General features: G+C 43.7%; 1 protein-coding gene across 7 annotated transcripts in view; it reads left to right on the top strand.

Moving 5' to 3' along the window:
- Ank3 (ankyrin 3) overlaps positions 1-27,638 on the top strand; it is a 620,582-nt gene that overhangs the window by 112,208 nt on the left and 480,736 nt on the right. For 4 of the 7 annotated variants that reach the window (XM_029482226.1, XM_029482228.1, XM_029482229.1 and 1 more), the window contains exon 1: positions 25,069-25,710. The exons of 1 other annotated variant lie outside the window; for it this stretch is intronic. In XM_029482226.1, coding sequence (XP_029338086.1) covers positions 25,648-25,710 — 63 coding nt within the window. In that variant the 5' untranslated portion in view covers positions 25,069-25,647. Of the gene's footprint in view, positions 1-25,068; positions 25,711-27,638 lie in introns of those variants that run through there. 2 more of the 7 variants (XM_029482231.1, XM_021174444.2) reach the window with 2 other exon arrangements.

The following is a 27,638-nucleotide window of genomic DNA, read 5'->3' on the forward strand; positions in this document are numbered from 1 at the left end:
AGCTGGGTTCCTGAACCCACCCGCCTTTGTCTCCTCAGCCCTGGCACACTTTCCTGCCTAGCTTTTTATCTAGGTTTCAAGATTTGAGTTTCAAACAAAGACTTGTCTAAGTCATCGTCAATAACGGGATTAACTTTCTGTTCCATGTTCTAAAGCCTCGTCTCCAAGATACTGCTGGAGCATCCTTCTGACTAAAACCCAGAAGCAAGGACAACGTTCCAGGGACTCTGATAAGAATTAGGAAAATAAACAGGAAATACAGACAATTGCTTCGATTCTTATAAAAAAAGAAAAAGAAAAAGAACATTGTGGTTTTTTTTTTCTTCTTGTTATTTTTAAACCACCAAACATGTTCAGAGATCTTATTCTTAGCAGAATGGAGTTCCAAGAAAATGCAAAGCCAACTGAAGCTGTCCTGCACCTGCGGTCCTTTGACTGTCTGTAGAGTAGAGGGGAGTAGAGTTCTGCTCCCTTTGAGGTGACAGGGGATGCAGGCATGGCCAGGGTATCACCCTTTTCCTATGAACTGAACTCTGGTTTTGGAATGAGAGTTCTACTCACAATCTATCTTGTGCGCTTACTACCCATGATCATGTGAAGGAAGATGGAATTCAGCGTCTCAGGAGACCATGGAAATTCTGTATCCTGTGGAGCTTAGCTGCAGGCTGAGTTTTGAGGGCCGTGCAGGATGCTTTCTCTTTGTCTCTTTACCTGGTGGTTCATATTTCCCATACTGCCTGCACACTCATTGTGCAGCAGAAGACGATCCTCCAGCATCTGCCTCCCAAATGCTGCCGTTACAGGGGTGTGTGCTTTATATGGTATTGGGTACTGAGCCTAGGGCTTCATGCATGGATGCAAATATTCTACTGAGTCACAGCATCAACACTGTGTGTAGGATTTCAGTGACAGAAATGACACTGGAGGAAAGGGTGGGTGTGGCAGTGGCAGAGATGGGGAATGATATCATGTAATCTGGTGCCTCTGTCCTAAGCAGGGTTTTTTCCTCTTTGTCTCTGTCTCTCCCTCTCCCCCTCCCCGTCTCTCCCCTCCCTCCTCCCTCTTTCTCTCCCTCTTTCCCCCTTCCCACTCTCCTCTCTCCCTCTACCCCTCTACCTCCACTCCTACTTTTATAGCCCAGACTCACTTATACACATGGTAATCCTCCTGCTTCAACCTGTGGATTACTGGGATATGGTACTATAACAACACATATACCAAAATCGAAAGGACAGAGTAGTGTGACCCTGCCTATCTCTTCCTTGGCCCCTGTGCATCTTTCAGAGTCATCCCCTGAACAGAGAAGCAGCTGAGCAAGTCCAGCCGAAGGATGCTCTGCACATTGGTGCATCAACAGTGTACAGATTACTAATGAGAATATGAACCAAACAGGGCCACGGGATCTCTACATTGTGTTCCTGGTGTGACAGCTTGGCAGCCAACGTGATTTGGTTTCTGTCTTGTTTGTGGTTTCTAATCTTAGTGCTTCCCAGTGGGGGAAGAGCAGGAACTGCTTGACAGGAGGAGGAATTCACAAAGATTCCCCCCACCCCACCCCCCTGCAAGGTTGTTCCAGTCATCTCCTCAGAGTTTCTGCTTCCCAGGCCCCTGGTCTACGTGTCTGCAAAAGAACAGTTGGCTTAACGATTTTGTCTTCCCACATTTTGGGGGCTATCTTTAGTGGATGGGAATGCTAAAATGTTTGAAGAAGGCATTTAAATAGCAGCATTTTTTTAAAATCAGAAAAAAAAAACCTATATTCACTGTGAATCTTTTTATGTGATACGGAGTCAATGTTTTATGTAAATAATCTTTTTATAATTTACTGGTTAAAAAAAACTTACAGATATATGTATGCCCCATAAATTTGGAGAATCTAGCCTTCTGGTCTACCAGGGGTCTGTAAAACAACATTCTATCAAATGATCTATTTCCAGGATGCATGGAAGAAATAAGGTGTCTATGAGAGTTTCTTTTTGTTTGTTTGTTTGGTTGATCCTTCTCATTTTAATTTTTAACAGTTTCATATATGCATATAATGTGTCTTGTTCACATTGGCTCTCAATTATCTAATCAGAGTTTTAATGAATTTATTTAAATAGTTGGATTTTTAAGGCCAGAATTTTTCCCAATTTAGATCGAATGTTTTTTATGTACTGTGGATTAATTTTTTTCTAAAACATTAAGGGGTCTTTCTATAGCATACTAACTTCAAAAATGTATATTTAAAGGATGGAGAGATGGCTTGGGAGTCAAAAGCACCTGCTGCTCTTTCAGAGGACCTGGACTCGGTTCCAGCATCTGGATAGTGACTCACAACATCTAATAACTCTAGTTCTAGGAGATCCAATGCCCCCTTCTTACCACCAGGGGCACCAGGCCTATGTAGCAAAACACACATAGAAAAAAAAAATAAATCAATGTAAGATATTTTAAATATATATTTTACCTGTGTGGTATGTATGAATGTATGCATGTAAGTATGTACGCATCCATCCATCCATGCATCTCTTTATCTATCTATCTATCTATCTATCTATCTATCTATCTATCGAGACAGTCTTACTATATTGCTCAGGTTCACCACAAACACACTGTGTAGCCTAAGTTGTCCTTAAACTCATTATGTAGGCTCACTGGCTTTGAACAATTTATGTAGCTCAGGCTGGCCGGCAATTTGCCTGCCAAGGGCTGGGAGTCCAGTTATGAGCTTCCGTGCTTGGTGCAATCATGTACTTTCACACATAATATTTACGTAAAGTACATATCTAATGCCCAGTTAACTTTAAGACCACGAGAGGGGCTGGAGAGATGGCTCAGAGGTTAAGAGGATGTGCTGTTTGTGATGGTTTGTACATGCTTGACTCAGGGAGTGGCACTATTAGATGTGGCCCTGTTGGAGTGGGTGTGTCACTGTGGGCATGGGCTTTAAGATCCTCATTGTATCTGCCTGGAAGTCAGTATTCTCTTAGCAGCCTTCAGATGAAGATGTAGAACTCTCAGCTCCTCCAGCACCATGCCTGCCTGGATGCTGCCATGCTCCCACCTTGATGATAATGGGCTGAACCTCTGAACCTGTAAGCCAGCCCCAGTTAAATGTTGTCCTTATAAGAATTGTCTTGGTCATGGTCTGTTCACAGCAGTAAAACCCTAACTAAGACAGATAGAGAACAGGACTGGGGTTTGCCCGTGTGGATAAGGCAACATTTTTCCATGTGTGACATTGCTCTACTCGCTAACTATAATCATGAACTACTTGAGCTGTAACTTCATTTCCGTGTCAATCATGAGCCTGGAATAGTTGATCGTTTCCCAGCTTATTACAGATATATTTTGTTGAGGCTTAGTCTGTTGCTATGTGTTGTAATGCTAAACATTGGCACCAATTGCCCCCAGGGATGACAAGATTCTCACGTAGACCCAAATGATGCTATGTAACCTTGCCTCGCCCTACATTATCCCTGATAGGTGAATAAAGATGCCGAGAGCCTACAGCTGGGCAGAAGAGAGATAGGTGAGGTTTTGGTTCCTGGGCTTGGAGTCTGAGGCAGGAGATCACAAGAAGAGAAGAAGGTGGAGAGAGGAGAGACCCTATGGGGTAGGTGAGCCATGAAAACATGGCCATGAAGGCTGGCCAATTAGAGTAAGAGCAGCCCAGATGGAACATGGCAAGTTATAATATCAAGGTTATTGATGGAGAAATAGACATAATAGCTTAGAGAGTAGATATCTGCCCAGCTCTAGTGCTGATTAAGGCTTATCATAAATATAAAAGTTAAGAAGTGGGAATGAATGGGTAGGGGAGCAGGGCGGGGGGAGGGTATAGGGGACTTTTGGGATAGCATTTGAAATGTAAATGAAGAAAATATCTAATAAAAAATGTGGGAAAATAAATAAATAAATAAATATAAAAGTTGTTTTGTCTGTAGTCTGGGAACCGAATAATCAAAGGCAGGGTAGAAATCCCCATTTGAGATTCAGTAATTACTACGACACTATTTCAAGCATTTGAAAGTTCTCCATGCATTATCATTAAGCAAACACACAATGTGTAGGATGTAACCTCATGTGCAGGATGGGGACAGCAGAAGCTGTGACAGTCTTATTTGCATTAGTCATCTGCGTGCCAGTAAAAATCCACCAATTTCTATTGATGTCTATTCCCCCTCTCCCTTTCTGACTGTCTTAGCAGAAATGCTGAGTGTGGTATTGAATGTGTGCTGTTAGGAAAATTAAAAAGGTTAAGGGTCTTAAGCTGAAGAATTATCTGAAAAAAAAGAGGGGGGTGGGGGGGTATCAAATGGGAGCTGTCAATCCGCTTTGATATTTACCTTCCCTGACTTGTTCGTTGGCAGCATCTTGGGACAAACACAAACTTTGTTTTAACTTATCATCATTCATCAGTTAAAGAAGTCGACTGAGTAACAATTTGAGTGGCTGGCTCTATACCTGCTTCATGGGAAGGTTGGAGCCTTATGCTTCTGTTTGTGAGTCTTCTGTCTTGACACAGCATTGGATTCAGCGGCTCCTTCTTTGTTCGAAAGCAGCAGCAATATAGCAGAGGAGGTGAGGCAGCCTGCCATGGCTGAGGGTTGCCTACAGTGAGAGACTTCCACTGCCTGTATGGCAGTGATGAACAAACTGGATAACACATGTGCTTATCCAAACCTGGCAGGACTCACTCCTGTTAGCATCTTCGACCGCATCATAATGAGGTATTGCTCTATTGGTCTGTGTTTATTATGTGTGTGTCCATGTAAGTGTATTTTCAAATAATCACAGATAACACACATTAAGGACATGTTAAGGTTCTCCATCATCATTTTTTCTGTTTGTAAATAGGTAAATCTGTGTTGAAAGACTGCATCTTTCCCTCTGTGGGTAAGAGTGGAGCACAGAAGTCAACTCTATGATCATGTGGTTTTCAAGTCGTGTGACTAAGGAACGGCTTACTGGTTCTGAAAGGATAACACCAGCAAGACCCAGATAGGAGTTTTTATATTTAAAAATCAAGACGTTGAAAAAAGGAGGTTTGTCAAGTCTTTCATTGAACTAATATATTCATTTTTTTAAAGCAGATATTGGGAGAGCCAAGCAGAATGCACAGGCTCCATAAGTGATGGATGCTCTGACAGGCATGAGAGCTTGTTGTAGGAATTGGCCTGAAGCTGCACTGTTTGCCGCTGCTGTGGCTGCGTTTATATACACCATCCAGTTGCTTACAGGGAAGAAGAGAGAAGTCCATGGGTACATGGACAGGTTCAGGGGACAAAGAAGTAGAAGGAGAGACACTTAGATTTTTTTTTCACATTCTTTTCAAAAATTAAAAAGGCATTTCTGAGGCTGGAGAGGTGGTTCAAGGGTTAAGAGTGTTTTGTTTTGTTTTGTTTTGTTTTGTTTTGTTTTTGCCTGATTTTGCTGAGGACCCTGGTTCAGGTTGAAGACTAGATAGGTTTTTCAGAATCTGACACCCTCTTTGGGCATTGGTGGGCAGTACATATAGGGAAACATATAGATACATATAGGGAAACATATAGATACATATAGGGAAACACCCATACATGTAAAAAAATGAAGGTGATAAATCTTTTATTAAAGAGACAACTTCTTGAGGAGTGTGAAGCATGTAAACACTTCTTTGAATCTTTGTCATTTGTCCCATGCTGGCATGCAGGAAGAAAGGCTTGTGGTATCATGCAAGCACACTATATCCAAACTTGTATTTTAGAACATTGGGAAATTGAAGCTGGTTCCGAGTCTTCCATCTTAATACATATAGGTATGGGCCTTTTAATCAATGTTTATCCCGGAAGAGAGTCTAAAGATTATAGGCACCTTGTTCACAGACCTTAGGCCCTTGAGATTATATTTTTTTCAAACTTGACATGTCTGTCTGCAAAAGGACCAGAGGGAGGGAAGCTTTGTACCCTGCACCACAGTTTCCTGGTGTACGCATGCTTTTTCTTGGAACACTTTCGTTCATCAGAATTACCTTCAGTACAGGCTTTTCTTATGGCGAGTCCACACTGGTCTAGCCTGCCCGAGGGACACAAAAGCAGCGGTTCTCACCCTGGGTCATGACCTCTTTCAGGGTTGAATGGCTTTTCCACAGGGCCTGCCTATCAGGTATCTTGGACTTTACATATTACCATTACGATTCATAACAATAAGAAAATTATAGTTATGAAGTACCTATGAAAATAGTTTTATGGTTTGGGGTCACCAGAACTCGTGGAACTGTGTTAAAGGGCCACAGCGTTAGGAAGGTTGAGAACCACTGGCCTAAAGGATGCTAATAAACATTGCTCATATTTACTGAACTATTACAACCACTGGAAAGCAGAGTTTTCTCATTTTATATAAAAGAGTTGATTTGCTTCATGCACAAGATCTAGAGGCTGGGTCTCTTATGGCTGTGCCTGATGTGTCTACATTTCCTACACCCAAGTATGAGATTCTCCTGAAAGCAAGTCTTAGATTAAAGCCAGAGAGCAAGGCACACAAATCCATAAAAAGTCCTGTATGTTATGTGGTAATTCTCATAATTTGCTTAAAACACATTCTTTACATCCTGGGCATCAAATATCAATGGCTGGGCCAAAGCACTGTCATCTATTTTTTTGGATTAGGGGGCACCTGTAATGGTGACAGTTATTCAAAAGGTACTAAAAGGTCCTGGAGGTGTGTGTTCAATTTATTTAAGGATGTGCTATCTTTCCACTTTTGTGGCCTTTGACATCCCTGACGATTTAAAGTCAAACTGATCTTTGCAAAGATGTAGTGGTTCACTCACAGTTCTTGACTAAGGGATTCTAAGTTTGTCTCATAGGACTCAAAGAGGAGCAAACCCTACCTCCGTAAGTTTCCTCTCTCTTCAGTCCCCCAGAATCTGGGGTATCAGGAGGAAAATAGAAGACATTCTCTCTAGGTACATTCTAGAGTGTTACCTTCAGTGACATCATCATTTATATAGTCAGTACACAGCCCAGACAGCCTATCAGCATATGATAAAGAAGGGTGTGTAACTGGGAGGTGGTGGCGCACACCTTTGATTCTGGTGCTTGGGAAGCAATGGCAGGCAGATCTCTGTGAGTTCAAGGCCAGCCTGGTCTACAGATCGAGTTTCAGGATAGCCTGGGCTACACAGAGAAACCCTGTCTTGAAAAAAAATGCATAAAGGAGAAGTTCTGAAAGTCTTGCCTCTTTAGAAGTAGAAGTCCGGTCACTTCATGCCTTCCTTCATGTGTGGATTGAGTGTGGTCATAATCGCTCAGTGGCCTTCTAGTTCCTAGCCCCTTAGATCCTATAATTTCAAATCTTTTAGCATATTGTCCTTTCTTGTGAACAAGGAACTGATCTAGAGTAACTTAAGCAGGGAAAGAACCTGAATGGAGAATACCAAGGAGCTTTCAGAGTTGGATGGTAGGTAGCAAGGGGAATGAGGCTTGGAACTACTGTAAATGCTGGGATGTCTGGGGCAAGCTGAGATGACAGCCCAACTAATACCACAGACGTTGTTCAAGTAGGGACTTGAGTCATGGAGTTGTTTCTAACAGTAAACCCCATTACTGTCCCCAGGAGTCTGTCTCCTGTCCCGCACTGGCTCTGGTATTCTTTGACACATCCACTCTACCAATTCCACGCTCTTCAGCATCTTACTCCATAATGTCAGCAATGACATCAACTAGTGTGACATCATCTTACTTCCTAGCATTGGGTATGACATCAGCTAGTGTCATGTCCGGTAGCGTGACTAGATAGATGGTCAGTGAGCATCTAGATGAAGACTGAATGGTGGGAAAGAGACAGAGCATATATGTCATCCTAAATTAGCTATTTGGGCCACGCGTAATGATACCTGCCGACTAGAACCTCATTAATTACTCAGTGCTTGTCTAGTGGATCCCCAGGGCAAATGGACTCGTAGTACCAAGCAGACAATGTCTAGGATGGAAAAGCAAGTTGGAGTTTCCATCACTACCTACGTAAGCACAGGAAAACGAGCTGATCTACAAAACCTATCTTCTTTGTGTACCATTTTATGTCTTTTGTCCCATCATTGATTTATATCAGTCACTGGGCAGGGGTGGGGTGGTGGACTTCTATTGCTGTGATTAAGATTCTGGTCATAAGAAGACAAAGATTTTTTTTTTTTTAATTCTACTAAATAGCTCTTAGCTCATGTCTACTTTCTTCTGGAAGTCTCTCTAGTCACCATGTTTGAGAACCTAGGAGGCCAATGACAGGCTGGATCTGAGGTGCCACTGAACTTCCTGCTAGAAAGATCAGGTCAAAACTCTACTAACAACTTGACCCCCACCCCTACCCCTACCCCCACCCCCACCCCCACCCTCAGGGCCGTTCTCTCTCTCCCTCTGGTTTCATAGTCTTCTTTGGGCTGGGAAGGAATAAGAAAGAGAAGTGGGAAGACTTCTAATTACTCTGTCCCGGGAGTAGCACATACTGTGGTCACTGTACATTCTGCTGTGGGGGACTAGCTGCCCGGCCCACCTATGTATCCCTGTATGTCAGAGAGTTACTGTCAGAGACAGTTCCTTTGCTACCCCCAAACACAGGCTTCCCCCCAACCTCCTGCCAAAGGGACAGTCATAGTCTTAATCCCTCAATCCACTTTGGTGTGCAGCATCTTCCCCATTAAATGGCAGAAGTGTGCAGACAGGATGGCCACAGTGAAGACGCTAGAGAGGCAGTCCTCAACCTTCCTAACACTGTGACCCCTTTAATACAGCTCCTCATGATCTGCTGACCCCCAACCATAGAAATATTTCCACTGCAACTTCTTAACTAATTTTGCTACTGTTCTGAATTCTAATGTAGATATCTGTGCTTTCTGGTGGCCTTAGGGGACCCCTGTGAAAGAGTCAGTTAGCCATTAAAAGGGTTACAACCCACAAATTGAATACCCTCTGCTCTATAGAGAAGAGAGCAAGTGGGCCATATTTATTGCCACTCCAACAATTCCCGAATACTGTTTTGTAGACAATATGAGTCCTTTCTGCTCTGACAGAGGATAGAAGTCCTTGGCTGAACTTGAATTCTTTTTTTTTTTTTTAAGATTTATTTTATTATTTATTTCATGGATGTGAGTACACTGTCACTGTCTTCAGACACACCAGAAGAGGGCATCGGATCCCCGTTACTGATGGTTGTGAGCCACCATGTGGTTGCTGGGAATTGGACGCAGGACCTCTGGAAGAGCAGTCAGTGCTCTTAACCACTGAGCCATCTCTCCAGCCCCCTGAACTTGAAGTCTATGCTCTGTAACCAATCGCTGCCCATCAGCCTCCACAACCCTCATTACCATGTGCTGGGAGGCCGTTTTTCTGTTTTTGTGAGTGGCCACATTTGAGGTAATTATTAAAATGATTATTGTCCTTGAAAAGTATAGTCACATTCTGCCTCCTAATCCTGTAAGACTGGAGGGGGCCTGGGAAGTTCAAAGATCTTCCTCTGTTGTTTGACTCTCTCAGTCTTTCTTTCTCAAAACCACCTTCAAGATTCTCTCTTACAGTTAGGTTTGGGGTCCTTAGCTTCAACATCTCTGCCACATTATCAGATTTCTGGGTTTCCTGTTCCATTGTCTTTTGTCTCTTTTTACTATAAAATGTTGCTAAATAACAGGAGTTATAGGCAAACCACAGGAAGTGTATAGGCAGAGCAAGTAAAATGTCTCCCTTCCTTCCAGACTTCCAAGTGTTAATTGACTGTATATTCTTGCGCGCGTCCGACTCGACAAGCAAGAACAACGCTGCAACAGGATCCTTCTGCACACGTTTATTGGGAGAGCTTGACTGTAGAGGCTAATAGACCCCGAGCCCAGCACTGGTGCTGCTTTATATAGGCCTAGGAGAGGCGTGTCTCACACCCGGATTGGTTGTGCTTGGTTGATGCTTACCACCTCATTTGCATGCCTACATCTGATTGNTTAANTTCTCTCTCATCTGATTGGTTAACTTCTCTCTCTTCTGATTGGTTAACTTTTCTCTCATCTGATTGGTTAACTTTTCTCTCATCTGATTGGTCAATTTTGGTTAATTCTCAAAACCTCATCTTGGCAAAAAAAACTTTCCTGCCTATGTATACATGGTGGCCAGCAGAAGCCTGTGCCAGTCTGCAACGGCACATATGGCTTCCCACAGTATATACCATACTCTCTAGCTCTCTCCAGTTCAGCTTCCGTGCCCCTCCTCCCTGATAACTGGCCAGGGGTCAGGATCTGCTATGTCAGCATCTGTCCTGAAGGAACTAACTTCCATATCTACCAGCTCATTGCTCATAACCTTAATAGAGACTCTCCATACTAGAGAACTTTTAGACCGGAACCAGTATGTTCATCCTCCATCTCTCATGTTAAGGATCCATTCCAAGCTGGACCATGATCTCAGGGCCTATAGGACAATGGCCATGCTCTTGGCTTGGCCGTGGTGTCTACTACAGGCCTAATGAATATCTTTCCAATGCAGTGGAAATCTAGAGTCGGCCCAACTCCTTTATGTGGAGCCCTGTTGGGCATTTGGGTAATGCAAAGGATGGAAGGAAAGTTTCAGAGACACTTTCCCACTTCTAGGCGTGGGACCCCACTAGAAAGGGAGTGGCTCACTTCAAGAGTGGCTCAATTGTTGAAAAGCACTTTTTGTTGCTACAGAGGACCAGGGTTCGAGTCCCAGCACCCGCCTGGGGGCTTACCACCTCTTTGAGCACCAGGCACACATGTGGTACACAGAGGTATATGCAAGCAAGAAACCCTCATATAATAATAATAATAATAATAATAATAATAATAATAGTATAATGTCATGGGAATTGTGAATTGTAAGACCTTCTGATTATGTTATATGTCTTTTTCTTTTTTCCTTTCCTTTTTTTTTTTTTTTTTTGGACATTTTTCATGCTCTTACTCTTATGCGAAATGCTAAGAACATTTTGCTGGGTTTTGAGAACACTCTTTTGATATCATCTTAATAATGAGCCATTTGCTATTTAGCTGGAAAAAAAAAGCCCGAGTAGTTGGTGCAGCATGTGTTCTCTCAGCCCTCATTTCCAGTCAGCTCCTCACCTGACTCTGAGCTTTGATGGAAGGGCAGTGAGGGAGGAAACAGACCGTTCCTGAGGTGAGATTAACCAGGGTCTAGAAATGGGATGCAGCACTAAACCTTGAGCTACTATCTTTCTATTTTGGTATATGGGAAGCCCCCTGCTGAGATGTCTGTGTTAGTGTTCACCCCACAACAGCAAAGGAATGGACACTAGTCACTCTTTAGTTAGGTACTTGACACAGGCCTTCTGCAACTCTAGCTTGTCAATTCAGATGCGAGAAGCTGAATTATTCTCTCTCTCTCTCTCTCTCTCTCTCTCTCTCTCTCTCTCTCTCTCTCCTCTCTCTCTCCTCCTCTCTCTCCCTCCCTCCCTCCCTCCCCCCTCTCTCTCTTCAGATAAAAATGTCTGTTTGGTGTGTTTGAACGCTTTGCCTGCGTGTATGTCTGTGTACCAGATGCATGGCTGGTGCCTGCAGAGGCCAAACAGAGATGTCTGTTCCTCTGGAAATGTATTCACAACTTGTTGTGAGCTGCCATGGGGCTGCTGGGAACTGAACCTGGGTCCTGAAGATGAGCAGCTAGTGCTCTTAACTACTGAGTGCTCTTAGCCCCTCGGCTTCATAGTCTTTATCTACAATGCATGGGGTCAGAAGTGGCTTAGTTTTGGAATCTATATAACATGTTTGGAGCTGGAACCTGAAGATGAGCAGCTAGTGCTCTTAACTACTGAGTGCTCTTAGCCCCTCGGCTTCATAGTCTTTATCTACAATGCATGGGGTCAGAAGTGGCTTTGTTTTGGAATCTATATAACATGTTTGGAGCTGGAACCTGTGTCTAAACTACAGGGTCATGTTTCCTGTTCACCTTATACATACAGCCTAGAGGCAATTTTATGTTCTTTTAAATGTATTTTTTGTTAATTTTAAAAAAAATTTTTAATTTAAAAATTTTTAACCTACATTTTTTATTTTTCCACTTTTTCTCTGATGGTGGTGTTCAAATAAGTTGTGACTTTTGGATTTTCATAATTGGGATGCCCAACCTGTCATGCTTACAAAGGAATAAATACTGTACCAGGTTTGTTGTACACATGCAAGAATGGTCCTGGCGATACAGGATTTAGGCTGGGATCTTACAGGCTGCACACACTGAGTAGGTTCCTTAGGCTTTCCTCTGGGCATGGGAGTGTCTCCCTGTAACACTGAAACAGGAAGGTGAAACAGGAGGATGGAAAACTTGAAGCCAGCCTAGGCTTCTGGAGACTCCTGCCTCAAACCAGCACGATGCAGGTGCTTGTGCCAGTCTCCCCCCAAAAACCTAAGAGCTAAGAGGTGATCAAGAATGTTCTCATACATTGTCTGGCCCCAAGTGAACATGTCTTGACCTTGGCCCCTATTTGCATTCTGTTTATTATATTTGTTCCAGGCATAAATGGTGCACATCAAAATTGAGGTGCTAGGACAGAAACTGGGAAGTTTTAATTGGACTGATATAGATGAAGACAGTCTAAGCCAGTGGGCCTCAATCTCCCTAGTGCTCCCACCCTTTAATACAGCTCCTCCTGCTGTGGCGACTCCCAACCAATTATTTTGTTGCTACTTCTTAACTGTAACTTGGCTACTGTTATGAATCATAATATAAATATCTGTGTTTTCTGATGGTGTTAGGCAACCCTTGTGAAAAAGGGAGCTTTGGATCCCCAAGGGATTGAGAACCACTGTCTAAGGAGATAGTCTGTATCTCTAAATCTGACCATCAGACTATGGACCCCAAAGAGATGGGGGTTTCCCAAGGAATCTCAGGCTGGGAGAAGAAAAGTGCTCCCATCAGAGGGGGCACTTGTCACCCTGAAAGAGTTCGATCGACTTGTGACAGAGCTTGACCGAAGCTCAGATGACATTCAGCCAGCAGTGGGCTAGAACCGCACACCTTGATCGGAACTGTTTAGATGTATAAATCCTTGGTTCTCCCTTAACGTTCACTCTTACCTCAGACTCCTTAAGAAGAATTTGGAGGAGCCACCCTGTCTGTTTGTCCTGCTTCCCATTGCATCCACACTGGATAAATCTCCCTTTTCTGCTTCCTATGATTAATGAGAAAACATTCGCAGGCTTCAGAATACTGTCCTGAGCCAGAATCTGTCTGTGGGGCAGGCCTGTGTTTTTAAAGATGATACAAAGTTGCCTGGGCAAAGAGGTGAGTTCCCCCTAAATACTGTCTCCCAGTTAGAAGAGCACTTTGAAGTCACTTTTTTTTTTTTCTATCTTCCAAACCTGAAAAATACCTACATAGAAAAATAGAAGCCGACTTCCTGTGAAGATGTTCTTTCCCACTCTTAGGGGACATTTTCAGTTTCTGGACGGGCATACCTTTAGTTTGTAAGTCATTGTGAGTTGAAATGTTGGATTTGTTTATCGAAAAAGGTTTTTCAAACTCTGTGTGTGTGTGTGCGTGTGTGCGTGCGTGTGTGTGTGTGTGTGTTTGCAGAGAAGAGGCCATCAGATGTCCTGGAACTGAAGTTACAGACAGTTGTGAGTCATCTGACATGGGAATTCAGAAATCTGGAATGAGCAGTACCTTTTTTTTTTTTTTTTTTTTTTTACCGCTGAGCCATCTCTCCAGCACCAGAAAGCTTTCCTGTAAATTTGTTGGATTTTACAGTTCACAAGGCCAGAGGATCAAGTTTCACGCAAGTACAAACTGGAACAAAGCAGATTTTATCCTGACTTCAACCTACTTGGAAACAAGTCTTACTACTTTCAAAATACAAATAAGAGGTATTCCAGAATCCGCAAAGTTTGTGTGTGCTTATAGCAGCCATGCTGGGTTTGCATTAACTAAATATGGAAGGGATTGTAGTTACAGCCCCAACCAGTTGTTTAGTCTTCATTTTGATTTAGGGCAGTCTGTGTCCTTTATAGGCTCAACCATACATTCCTCTCTCCTAGTTATCCTGATTGACTGTGGCCATGAAGATAAAGTTGCTTACAGAAGAAATGAAAGAGATTAGCTGAGCAGGGTGGCCCACGGTCTTAAACCCCTGCACTCAGGAGGCAGAGGCAGGTGCATCTCTGTGGGTTCAATTCCAGCCTGGTCTACAAAGTAAGTTACAGGACAGCCAGGGCTGTTATACTCACACATGCATGTGTATGCGTGCGCGCGCACACACATGCGCATGCACACACACATATACACACGTGCACGTGCATGAGTGGGCTCGTGCACACACACGTGCATGTACACACACATGCATACACACATGCACACACGCGCACACTCACATGCACACGCATATATCCAAAAGGAAATGAAGAAGACTAATAGACTTAAGGAGGCTTTAACTCTCCTATCAAAGAAATACAAATAAAAAGAACAGAATAGTATTTTGGCAGCTACTAATAGAGATTGAGACTATTTTAAATGACAGTGGACATAACTCTCTATCATTTTGCGGTACTCAACAGCTTAGATGGTGGATCTCACTTCCAGTTTTTAAAAGATCATCTTTTAAAAGATAAATGGTGATTTATTTATAAACCATTTAAAATTAGAGGCGTGTTTGCCTATAGAAATTCAATATTGGATTGGAGAGATGGCTCAGTGGTTAAGAGCACTGACTGCTCTTCCAGAGGTCCTGAGTTCAAATCCCAGCAACCACACGGTGGCTCACAACCATCTGTAATGGGATCTGATGCCTGCTAGTCTGTCTGAAGACAGAGAAGTGTACTCATATACATTAAATAAATAAATAAATAAATAAATAAATAAATAAATCTTTTTTTAAAATTCAGCATTAAGGGCTATCAGGATGGCTCAGCAGTTAAGAACATTTGTATTTACAGAGGACCAGGGTTCGAATCCCAGCACCCACCTCCCAGGGGCTCAAAACTGACAGCTCCAGGAGAGCCTCTGCCCTCTTCTGGCCTCTGCAGATACTGCACGAGTGTGGAAGGAGACTTGATGGCTGGAGCAGCCCGTCTGGAATGGGGTCATGAGAGCTGTGCTAGGCAACTGACCCGCCTGTCACCAAACCTGTCCTAACATGACAGTATTGCCACACTGAACACTGAGATTCCAGATGATGCTGGGGCCCAAGCTAGGCAAAGCCCCATCCAAGGGAGTTACTGATGTATGTAATTATTAATTCTCACAGTGGTTGGAGGCGATCATTATAAAGTTATGGCAACATCTTAAAAGTGTGTTTACTTTCTTCCTAGGCTTATTTTCTCCTTGTCTTTTAAATATTTTTTTTGTTCATTTAATAGACCCTGATTACGGTTTCCCCTCCCTTTACTCTTCCTCCTAGTTCCCCCCTGCCTCCCCTTCCATCCAAATCCACCCCTTTCTGTCTCTTAGGAGAAAACGAGCAGGCTTCTAAGGGAATGTAACTAATATAATACTAATAAGATAAAACAAAAACTAATAAACCAGAGTAGTACAAAACAAACAGAAGGAAAAGGCCCCATGAAAAAGCACAAGAAACAGAGACTCAGACGTTCACTTATGTAAGTGACACGTGACACTCGAGAACCCCATGAAAATACAAACCTGCAAGCCAAAATATATATACACAACTGACCTATAGGGAAAGAGAGACTGAGACAGAGAGACAGAGACAGAGACAGACAGAGAGGCCTGACACATACCTAACACAGGGAGCCTCCAAGGACTCACTGAAGTCCTTTCCTTTTGACCACTTACTGCTGGGCATGGGGTCTACCATTAAGAATGCTTTGCTCCCCTGGTGAGCTTCCCTCTGAGGAAAGGTAACTCATCCCTTGCCAGTCGTTAACCAACAGAGGATAGCACCTGGGTTAGGGATGGCGCGCGTGTCCACTTCTCCTCTCGGCTTCAGGACCCCATCTGGCAAAGACGCACGAGGCCCAGTGCATGCTGCCTCAGTCCCTGTGGATTCATATGTTTGACAATCCTGTTGATCTAAAGGGCCTCGTTTCCCTGGTGTCCTTCATCCTGTTTGGCTCTTAGACTCTTTCTGCCTCCCCTTTTGCCGTGTTCCCTGAATCATGAGAGGAGGGATTTGATGGAGACTTCCTGTTTAGGGTTAAGTGTTACAAAGTATCTCAGTTTCTGTTTAATAGCTCACACCTGCCTGTGGGTCTCTGTATTTGCCCATCTGCAGTGGAAGAAAGCATCTTTTATGATGGCTGAGCAAGGCACTCATCTGTGTGGAAAGTGGAAAGGTTTTAGGAGGAATCTTATATGTTATATTGTTATATTATAATCTTATTGTTATATTCTTTTAGTGAACAGTAGTAGGTCCTTGGCCTGTCTAGTTTAAGGTTCCTGATCAAGAACCTTAAACTAGAAGCATCAAGTATGGGTTCTTTCTGGTGGAGTGGACCTTAAGTCAAATCAGATCTTGGTTGGTTAGGACCAAAGCCTTTATGACACTATTGTGTTAGCTCACCTTTTAGGCAGGTCACCATTGTAGATCGAAGGGTTTGTAGCTGAGTTGGTGTTTGCCTTTTTCCTGTGGTTGCCAGCAGAGAACCTTCCTGGACCAAAGATGCTAGCATGTAGGGATGCAGGCTTTATGGAGGCGCCAGCTCTATTTCTGCACTTCACTGAGTTGTGTCCCTGTGACCTTCAGTAGCAGGGCCTTGCCTTCAGTTTGTGGAGAACAAACTATAGTCTTGGCAACAGCCTGGGTTGTTTGGAGGTTCCTATGGGAACCCCTTTGAGCAACAGCACAATTCAATGTTAGCCAATCCTGGTACTGGAAGCTTCATTTGGTGACAAGAGATGTCCAGTTGGGGCTATGTTCCTTCTATTATTTGGCGATTTCTTTAGCTTATCTTCATAGATGTATATATTTAGGAAGCTTCGGTATTTGGTTTCCATACTATGCCTCAAAGCGCCATTGATTCTAGCTGTCTATTCCTGTATTCACTCTCTCATCCCTCTCCCCTTTCCATCCTGATTTGATCCTCCTATGCAGATCCCCACTGTTCATCCATACATATCTGTTCTAATCCCCTTCTCTAGGGAGAGCTACCTTTCCCACCCTAGTACCATACTTTATTGCTAACCTCAGTGATTCTGTAGATTGTAGCTTGCTCACCATTGACTCAACAGCTAATATCCACCCATAAACTAATACATACCATATTTTTCAAGGTCTGGTTTACCTCACTCAGGATTATTTATTTTTTTCTAGTCTCATCCATTTACCTGCAAACTTATGGTTTCTTTTTTTTTTTTTTTTTTGACGGCTGAGAATACTCCATTGTGTAAATATACCTCAATTTCTGGCTATGACAAGGAGCTGCAATGAAGATGCGTAAACAAGTAACCAACTCAGTGGAAGGATGAAACGTCCTTTGGGTGGATGCCCAAGAGTGGTAGAGCTGGATTTTGAGGTAGATCAGTCCCTGCGTTCCTGAGGAACTGCCATGTCTCTTTACATAATGGCTGTCCAAGCTCCCAGTCTCAACAGCCCTGGATGAAGCGTCTCCCGTGTGTCCCTTACTCCGTATCCTCACCGATGTGAGCTGTCATTTGTTTTATTGATCTTAGCCATTCAGATAGGTATAAGACTGAGGGACTGGGTTTGAAGAAGAAGCTGGAGTTATCACAGAGAGAGGAGCCTCCCTTGAGGAAATGCCTCCATGAGATCCAGCTGTAAGGCATTTTAATCCTGGGTTCTATAAGAAAGCAAGCTGAGCAAGGCAGGGGAAGCAAGCCAGTAAGCAGCACCCTCCAAGGGCTCTGCATCAGCTCCTGCCTCCAGGTTTGTGCCCCTTGTGAGTTCCAGTCCTGACTTACTTTGGTGATGAACAGCAATATGGAAGTGTAAGATGAATAAACCCTTTCTTCCCCATCTTGCTTCTTGGTCATGATGTTTTGTGCAGCAATAGGAACCCTGACTAAGACAGAAGGGGAGTGAAGATCTGTAATTTGCAGGCTAATTCACTGACTTATTTGTTTCTGTTGGGCATGGCTGGCAGGTTCCCAAGCAATTCAATATATGCTTATTTTGATCATTACATCACTTCTGGATTTGTCTTGGTCCCTGACCCAACTGGACCCAGTCAGATGAGTGAGATGAAATAATGTATTCCAAAGCAGTAGCAAATAATAGGTTCCGGGTATTCAGGTTATGACATGGAATTCTTAATTGTATTCACACCAACTGTAATATAGAGTTGTAAGATTCTGTGAAATACGGTTTAAATTGGTTTTAAGGGTGTGATTTCTTTTCCAGTCTCTTTTATTTCAGCAGCTGTTAGAAGAGGGGCATCAGAAATAATACGTGACCTGAACTATGGGCAGTTGAGAACTGCTCCTTTGGATGCGGTAGAGCTATAACTATTTGATTTTCATGAAAGTTTTCTATAACATCAAAAGACAATGCAGCAGAGCCCACTAATCCCACTTGGGTGTGGGCCAAATAGAAGCAACCATACTTCTGGTTCATTTGCATGTTGGTACTGTTAGGATACTTTGACAACCAAGACGCTCTCTTCAGAACGGGTCTCGGTAGCTCCGTCTAAAATCATTTAGGATCCTTGCTGTTGCTAAGTAAAACACAGGGATTTGGGGAAGATCAAAGGCGTGATTCACCAGTCCCTCATGTGTGAAGAGTCCTGCCAATATCCCTGGCCTCTAAAGAGAATTGTTAGTCTAGTGAAAGAAAATTACCCCGCCCTAGACAGCCACACCGGTAGAGTTTCAGGGAAGGAAGTATCAAAAAGGAGTCCGCCCACTTGCTAGCTAGCCTCTTTGAACGCCTGTCTCTCCCTGTTTTACTAATCCACTTGGATTATATCGTTATACTTTAATGGACACAAGGCTGAACAATCAGGAAAGAAAAGAGACCCAGGAAAACAGGAAAGTCCTGCTACGTACACACCTGCCCGAAACTTCCAACACACATAGAAATGGGACAGGGACATTAAGCCATATTCAAGAGAAAACAGTGCTTACAACTAAGCTGGGTCTTAGAAGCTGTAGCGTAGATGCTCGTTAGATACGTGGCAGAGCATGCATGTATTAGACAGCAAGCTGGACTCAGTGTTTTATTTCCTGTCTATACCTGCCTGAATCTTCAGGCATACAAGCAGATGTGCAAACGTCAGTGTGTCATTTTGCAATGAGAAGCATCAAGGACTTCAAAGGAAAGTGTATTTCCTGAGCTGTTTGCAGGGCACAAGGAAAAACAGGCTAGTTATTATGTGTCTTTGACGTATAGGTTACACTGTTTCCACTGTTGTCTGCTGGCTGTGGGTCCCAGCTTCTCTTTGGAAGTGTTGGGCAGATAGAGGAAGGAAACATGGTGGTGGTGTGATGGTTAGCACTACGTTTTAAGTTTAAATTACTGTGCCTAAGACATCTATGAGACAAAAATGCCTCCGTCCTGTAAGCCCCACCTGCCCGAGGAGATAGTGTTCTGGGATGCTGGAGCCTGTTCGTATAAGACAACAAGCCAGATGTTTTCACTCTGTAAACAAGCATGGGTCCTTCAACTGCCCAGGATGGGCTTGATCACACTCTGTGGTAGCCAGAAGGTGCTTAGGCAGGAAGTACTGCAGGATGTACGCTCGTTCCTGATTGGACGAAAATGGGAACTATGTAGCCAGCATGGGTTTTGCCTTTATAAGTTCCTGCCTCATTTGGCAACATGCTTTGGGAATACTGGGTATAGATCTCTTAAGTATTCATGAACCCGGTCAATATTTTTAATAAAAGCTTGCTTCAACTTTGGCTCAAAAATTGTGGTAGCGGGCTTCTTCTTACCCAGTGGGATAAACAGTGGTTGTGCCAGAGATAACCCCCAAATCATCACTAGCCTAAGGTAAAGATGAAAAGCAAAATTCCACTGACTGTACCTGTTCCACCTGTGGTTTCACACAATGTGGGGCACAGTCTATGCCAACACCCCACAGAGAGGGTTCTCTCAGCTGTACCGGAAGAACCATCACTAAATGTCCACCATCCTTGGCTACAAAGTATGTTCAAGGCCCCCCTGGACTCCTGAAAGCTTGTCTCAAAAATACAATAAGGAAGGGAGGGAGGGAGTGGGGCGGGAGGGGGGAATGTGTAAGGAGGTCCAGCTTGTTTAACCAGTAGCAAAGGAATCTGATCTCAGGGCAGTTTCACTTTAAGCTCCGGGAGAGTCTAGTGTGGAGTAAAGCTCTACAAGGAACTGGCTGGGTGACCCCGGAAGGTCAGAGATCAGAGGTCAGATTCCAGGGCTTCCAGGAAAACAGCCCGTTTTATCTTGAAGTCCCTAGGTATTTTTGATGTTGAAGAATAATGAAGAATGTTAAAGCATGTTGTTTCCAAGATTTAGCAAGTGTGTCATGTCAGTTCACCAGCCCACAGCAGAAATCCCCAACGGCCTGGTCAGAGAAATAAAACGAGTTAGACCATTCGGGTATGTCTCCCGAATGGCAAAAAGAAGTTGTTTTGCTTTTTTAATTCTATTTTATTGTTTTTTATTTTTTGTCTTTTGGCACTTGAGCCTTGGCCAGGAAACTACTGGGTTAGTTTTCCGTAGAATTTTATGTAGAAGATAACTTGAAAAAAAATTGTTTGCTGATAACCTGCCCGTGCTTTCCCCATGGTAAGCGACTTTCATTTTAAAAATAGAGCAGTTCCAGGAGAGTTGACCGGCCTCCGTGTCCTCTTATGAGAGTTACTTATTTTAAAAATAGAACCGTCTCAGATTGGTATCAAATACCTGATGGCCGGGTCTTTAATCGGTGCCGAACAAGTAAGCAGCCTGCCTATGGGGTGGTGTTTCCTCCTCTGTGAACTCCTGGAGTCTCGCTTTTCATTTGGATAATTTCATTGCACATAGCTTAAACCATCTTCTTAGGTTATATTTAACTTCTCTAAGGGCTGGAGAATTTTCTAATTTGGGAGTTTAAAAAAAAAAAGGAGGTTGCCATTGGTAAGTAGTTCACATTTAACCTTTTTAGAATATGTAATCACCTGTAGACTGTTTTTAGATCAATCAAATTACCCTTTCACTCAGAACAATTACAATTTAAAATGCATTCATAGGCCTTTGGGTATACTAAAGCCCTCATTATTTATATAGCTGTGCAGGTGATCAGAAATGAGGGTATGAAATACCTAATACACTTTCTTTTTTTGTTTGCTTTGTTTTGCTTTGTTTTTCGAGACAGGGGTTCTCTGTGTAGCCCTGGCTGTCCTGGAACTCACTCTGTAGACCAGGCTGGCCTCAAACTCAGAAATCCACCTGCCTCTGCCTCCCAAGTGGTGAGAGTTTTACATTGTCAGGAAAAAAAAAAAAATCATGGCGGAGTGTTCAACCAAGGCTCCCACTCAAGAGCTGTATAGACTTTTGGAGATGTTATTGTTGTTGTGTTTTGCTTTTTTGGAGACAGGATCTGACCATGTAGTTGTGGCTATCCTGGAACTTACTGTGTAGACCAGGCTGGCCTCGAACTCAGAGATTCACCTGCTTCTGCCTCCTAAGTGCTGGGATTAAAGGCGTGCGCCACCACCGCCTAGCTGATCCTCCCCCCCCCCTTTTAAAAATGTGTGGCACATATCGGGTTCCAGAGAAAGGGCCTGGATCTCACAATGAGTTGCCTCCACTTCCTGTAGCAGGACTGAAGGCGCTGACATCTTATTACTTAAATAATTGGACACATTTCAGTTCCCGTCTGGGAATTGGATGCTCTGTCAGAGCTGGTTATATACTTGCACTGGTACCTTCAAGCTATGGAAGCTAGGCTTGTGGGGTTTTCCTTAGGAAGAGAGGTTGCTCCGCAGAGTGACTCTCGTATGACTTTACCAGGTCATGGTAAAAGGGTAAGAGGTCCTGGGGTTTTTGTTTTATTTGTCTGTTTTGGGTTTTTTTTTCACTTTCTATATTTTTTTTTCAATCAGCAGAGGGAACAGAAACTTGCGATAGAAGACTTGTGTATATAAACAAATACAGTAAAGTCTGGACTGAACTAAAAACAGTCTATCCCATCCGTCCCCTAAATTTTGCATCAACTGGAATACGCTTTTATGTTTTTAAAATGTCATGGTTGACACTTTCCACAAACATATTCTTGTGCTATGCCCTGTTGACCAGACATTTTAGTGGTTTTTTTTAAATTTTATACATCTTAATAATTAATAGTCTCTTATTTACATGCTTGTATGTAAACAGACTAATTTAAAATATTTTAAAATTAATTTTGTAAGTTAGTATACCATTTATCGTGGTATTGGGATACATATTGTGGCATTGTACTTTGTTCTAATTTATGCACACACCCTCCTGCCCTCGCTTGGTGGTCTCTGTCCATCCACCAACTACTCCTCCAAGCTGCTTTCATTTTATATAAATTCCAATATTGTCTCTTTCCGTTCTCTCCCTCCCTGAAGTCCCTCTTTGCCTCCCTCCCCGCCTTTTATATAAAAGAAAACACAGCATTTGTCCTGGAGTGAGCAGAATAAATTCTAGGCTCTGGGGTTGTTTGTTTGTTTGTTTTTGAATTTTAAAATGTTTATTGTGAAAGAATGATCTCATCAAGGTGAATTCTTTTCATCGGTCATTAAAGCATCCATTTTGCTGCACAGTAAAGGGAAAGCAAGAGATTACAGCCACCAACCTCCTTTTTGCCAGGATCCCCTGATAACAGAGCTTAGTGTGGGCATCTTTGCAATGCTGGGATAAACGGTTTTTATAAGTCTCTTTAATGGAACCCTTCAAAGGGTAGCAAATAACAGAAAAAAAATGGGACATCAGTGCAAGCCTAAAGAGAAGAATAAATCCCCATCCTGAGTGTTACATTGCTGCCCCACTTGGTGAAATGCTCCTGCTCAAAGATCTCACAGCATTGGTAGAGTTGGGAGCCCGGCAGGCAGTGTTTGTTTATCTGTGGACCACCTCATCAGTGGCTCCCGATACCCTCTTCTTTCCATTCTTTCTCTAATCCTACACTCAGGACATAGTCATAAACAAAGACTTTTCTTGGAAGGGAAGGTGTTGAAGAGATGACTCAGCAGTTAAGAGCACCGACTGTTCTTCCAGAGGACCTGGGTTCAATTTCCAGCACCCACATGGTGGGTCCCAACCTGTAATAACTCTAGTTTGAGAGGGGGGATCTGGCGCCCTCTTCTGGCCATCTTATGCACTGCATGCATGTGGTACACATTCAAGTAAAACATTCGTACACATAAAATAAGTTTCTAAAAAAAATTCTTTTTTAAATGTCAGTAGTACTCTGGTAAAGTGACAGGGCAGGTGGGTTATCTCTGTGGCTTGGCAAGTGAAGAGTTGAGGATTTAAATGGGATATTCAGACTTGACTTTACCTGCATGGATAGTTCAGTTTATGGAGAATGCATACAAAGCACTGACTTCATAGTTTCTCCCCCAGAGCATAATGCAAATAAGCCCAGGCTCATCTCACTGCAGTCAGGGACAGATCAACCCAGGGACGTTACAATCATTCCCCAGACTGCCCGGTCCTGAAGATGAACAAGCACTGAATTAATGAAGAACTTGAAGGAACCATCCTACTGTGTTAATGGTTTTTCTACCTTTTATTACTCTGCCAGAGAAACATCCCAGAACAGCAGCAGAAACCGGGAGAGACAGGTTAGCAGCTGCTCAAAGCTGAAGGAACCCCCAGGTCACAGAGGGGTGGGGCAACAGCCATCAATGCTCCCTGCCAGCCTTTGAGTGGTGGTTTACTGTTTGTAATGCGCAGCCTCAGAACAACCATTAAATAACCCACAGTGCGCAGGCTCTCCATGGGTCGCTGGAGCATGCACTTGTAACCCTGGTGTCCATGACAGAGCTATCTCAAGCTGCCCTCATGCTCACTTGTTTTTAGGGGGGTGGCGCTTGGGGAGTCCAGATTTGTTGAACATAGATACAACCCTGCTTAAATGGTAGATGAGAAATGGTGATTTTGGCTTCAGTATTTTAGCATTATGTCTCCAGTATTAAATAGCTCCATGTACCTCACTCAAAACTGGCCTTTTGGGTCTCATTTACGCTCCTGTATGTCTTTGATCATATTAATTAAAATCCACTTCCCTGAGCCAGCCTCCTCTCTGGATTCCCGCTCGTTCCTCCCTTCCTAGTGTACGTGTGTGTGTGTGTGTGTGTGTGTGTGTGTGTGTGTGTGTTTCAGCTCAAGGGACCTGCTTCCATCTTAGAGGTGATCTGGGGTGAGAGTGGGGGGAGGGGACACCCAGAACCTTATTCCTTCCTAACAAGAATGGATTCATAACACTTTCCAAAGATGCTTAAGTGACCACACCCGGCAGTAAATCAGCAGTGTTCCGATGTGTGGACCATCTCGGAGACTTTCCACAAAGGAGTGAAGTCACCCAGAGACCTCTCAAAATCTTGGTGGCACAGAGCAGGAGTGTGTGCCTCTGTGTGCTTGGGGACCCCTGTGGTGGCTGTAATGTGGCCAGAGACCTGCACTGGTCTGAGTGCCTTATTCAGGGGCACAGGGTGTTTCTGGCACAGAAAAAGCCAGGGGCTGAAACTTTTGGATTTCTTGAATATTCTGGAGGGCTCCTTTTCATGATTGGTTTGATATATTCATGAAAGGAGACCAAAGCTTGAATGTGGTCCTGGCAACTTAGGTATGGGCTCTGTGTGACGGATTCTTCATTAGAAGGCTATAGCTTTGGTTAGGCAATCTGCAAATTTTATTTTTTTTTTATTTTATTTTTTTGCTAATTACATTTTAAAACAAAACAAACAAACAACAACAACAACAAAAACCACCTCACTGGGTAAGAATCCAGTTTTGTGTTCTGTAGTAACAGGTCTCTTTATTGTTTTTATCATGGGGTTGGGGGAGGGGGAGAGAAAGAGAGAGAGAGAGAGAGAGAGAGAGAATGTGTGTGTGTGTGTGTGTGTGTGTGTGTGTGTGTGTGTGTGTGTGTGTGCTTTCACGAACCAGTAACCCGATCTTTCGTTACCACCCCCACTGCTGCCTCCTGGGTATACCCAATGCTTTCAACACATGTGTCCTCTGGAGGCTTGATCTCAGAGCATTTACATTCGGCTTGGCTTCCCAGCTTGCAAACTGCAGTGAGCCAGCCCCTGGGACGCTTCAGAGACTCGTCAGCAGTCTAGCTTATTCCTGTGTATGTGTGTGTGTGTGTGTGCAGTGCACACGCACGCATGCCTCCCCCTTTCTCTCTCTCACCATTTCCAAGCTAGAATCACCGTGGAGAAGCAAGCCCTGAAATGTTGTCAAGATCTTATCTCGGGGTAACGACTGGCTAAAAAAAAAAAAACAAAAAAACAAACAAACAAATAAAAAGAGAGAGAGAGAGAGAAAGGAAGAAAAGGAAAGAAGAAAGAAAGGAAGAAAACAAAGGGTTGGAATATTGATTTTTCTTTGGAGGAATAACCGGGGCTTTTGCTGGAGAGAACACCCAGTTTCTCCCCGAGGCGAGCTGAGTTGCCCGTGACAGCAGCCAGGGCTGGCTTGAAGCAGCCGCTCTGCCTGGGGAGTTCCCTAAATGGACTTTGGTCTCAATGCTGTGACTCTTTGTCGTGGGTTTGGATGTGGGAACACGGAAGGTGATCTCCTGTCTCGTCTCAACTCCCCTGATCTCAAGGAAAGATGAGTGAGGAGCCAAAGGAGAAACCCGCCAAGCCTGCTCATAGGAAGAGGAAAGGGAAAAAGGTAAGAGGCAGGATCAACATGTTTTCTCATTGTTCTCCCGGCTCCCCGGGAGGTGATCTGGAGGCTGCCTTTTCCATAGGTTTGTCTTTAGCCCGAGAAAGAAGCCACTAGAAGCAAGAATGCTTTTGGTTTTTTTTCTCCCCTGTTATTGGGGTGTGTTCTGGGTTGCTGGCAAACACCTCGACTGGGGTCCATGGCTACAATATTGAAACAGTTAAAACATTGTGATTTGGACTTGCTGAGCTAGTGTTCTCTCTTACAGCAATGAAAGGAACATTAAGTAAACATATGTCCTAATTATGTGAGTGGGTGTGTTTCCCCTACCTTTTGAATTTTCCCCATGCTTGTGATCGGTAGGGTACAATTACTAATGAATATTCTTATGATATGGATGCTAAGCTTTAATGTATATTTTAGGCAAACTTGGGGAAACCTGTAGTTAGACTTTAAAAAAAAAAACCCAGCATGGAGGTGAGCTCCATTTTAATTATCGATTCCTTTGATGGCGGACAAATCTCGGGTCTGCATTCAGCCCTGCTGCCTGTCAGCCATATGTCTCCAGGATCCATTCAGTTTATGGGATTAATTCTGCTTTCCACGCGGTTTGAGGTTTTGTCAAAAGAGCGGCGGAGGATTGCAGCAAACCTGTAGATTCATTCTGGTTTTCACGAATGCGCGTGTCATCCTAAGATGTACCCTGAACTTTTCCGTTCATTTTGAAATGGGAAAGAAAGGTGATTTTCAGATGCAGGGCTGTGATTTTTTAACCCACTGTGGCTCATAAACTGTCTCAGATTTAAGGTGTGCCACCAGAGGCAAGGCTAGATTCATCTGGAACAAAGAAAAACAGGTCCCTTGAAACAGGACTGTAGCTCATGGCTGTTGAAGGAGGATGGGTGATGGGCTCTCTGCGTCTTCAGTTCGAATTCTTAGATTTTTATGCTTTAATGCCCAGGTCTGATATATCTGCTGATGTCTCTTTAAAATGATTCCTTGCCTCCCAATGTGATGTATGCTCAGCCAGTGGACGCCCAGGGAATGATTGGGTACAGTAGAGAACATGAAAGATTGCAACCCCTGCTTGAATCGATCAAGCATTTCAAAAATGCTCATAGCCTACTTACTATTTATGAAAAAGGTTCCTCTGAATAAGACATACTTTAAAGGAGTTGCTACTGGCAGGCTCAGCTGAGGCATGTTCGGGGACATGCCAACATTCTTGGGCAGCCGTTCAATACCCTACGAAGTGAAGCTGTACAGATTGGTTTGAAGTCAGCCCTCCCCTCTTGGACCTTGGCTCCACAGGGCTTGATGGTATCTGAAAAGGTGCAAGTGTGATTTCCCCAGGGAGCGGGTCGCAGCTGCACAGCACAAATGATTTGCTTAATGCCTAGCCGAGGGGTGGCCATTCTCAAGGCAGACTGTCAGCTCTGCTCATGTTTCTGAGCTGTATCGCCTTAAGTGCCTGACAGGCTCCACCACGATTCTGAACACAGAGTGTCACAGAGAGCCCAGGCGGACACATGAAGCCTGACAGCCCAATCTAGGTGAAAATGAACAGCGTCTTGGGGTGGCTGTAAATCACGTGGACTCTTCGGACCTGATTCTTTTTTTTTTTTTCTCCCCGATTTCCCCTTGAAATTTTTTTCCGGCATTATCTCATGTCTCCCATGAGGTGATACTGTGTGGTGCAGCGCACAATGCGTTAGACAGCCATGAGCCCTTCCCACTCGATGCCACAGGGTCCTGCCTACTGCCTCCATGTTCTTGACCAAAGCCTCCATTGCCTCCCCCCACCCCCCACCTTCTAAAGTCTGTGTTGTGGCTCAGTGGACTCCAAATTCCAGACCACCAGACTCCAGTCCTTCAAAATACTGCACCCGTGTGCCAATGTTTTGTCTTTCATTCCTATGAAGGACAGTGGAGTT

This window comes from Mus caroli, chromosome 10 (genome assembly GCF_900094665.2).
Source record: "Mus caroli chromosome 10, CAROLI_EIJ_v1.1, whole genome shotgun sequence".
Taxonomy (NCBI): Eukaryota; Metazoa; Chordata; class Mammalia; order Rodentia; family Muridae; genus Mus; species Mus caroli.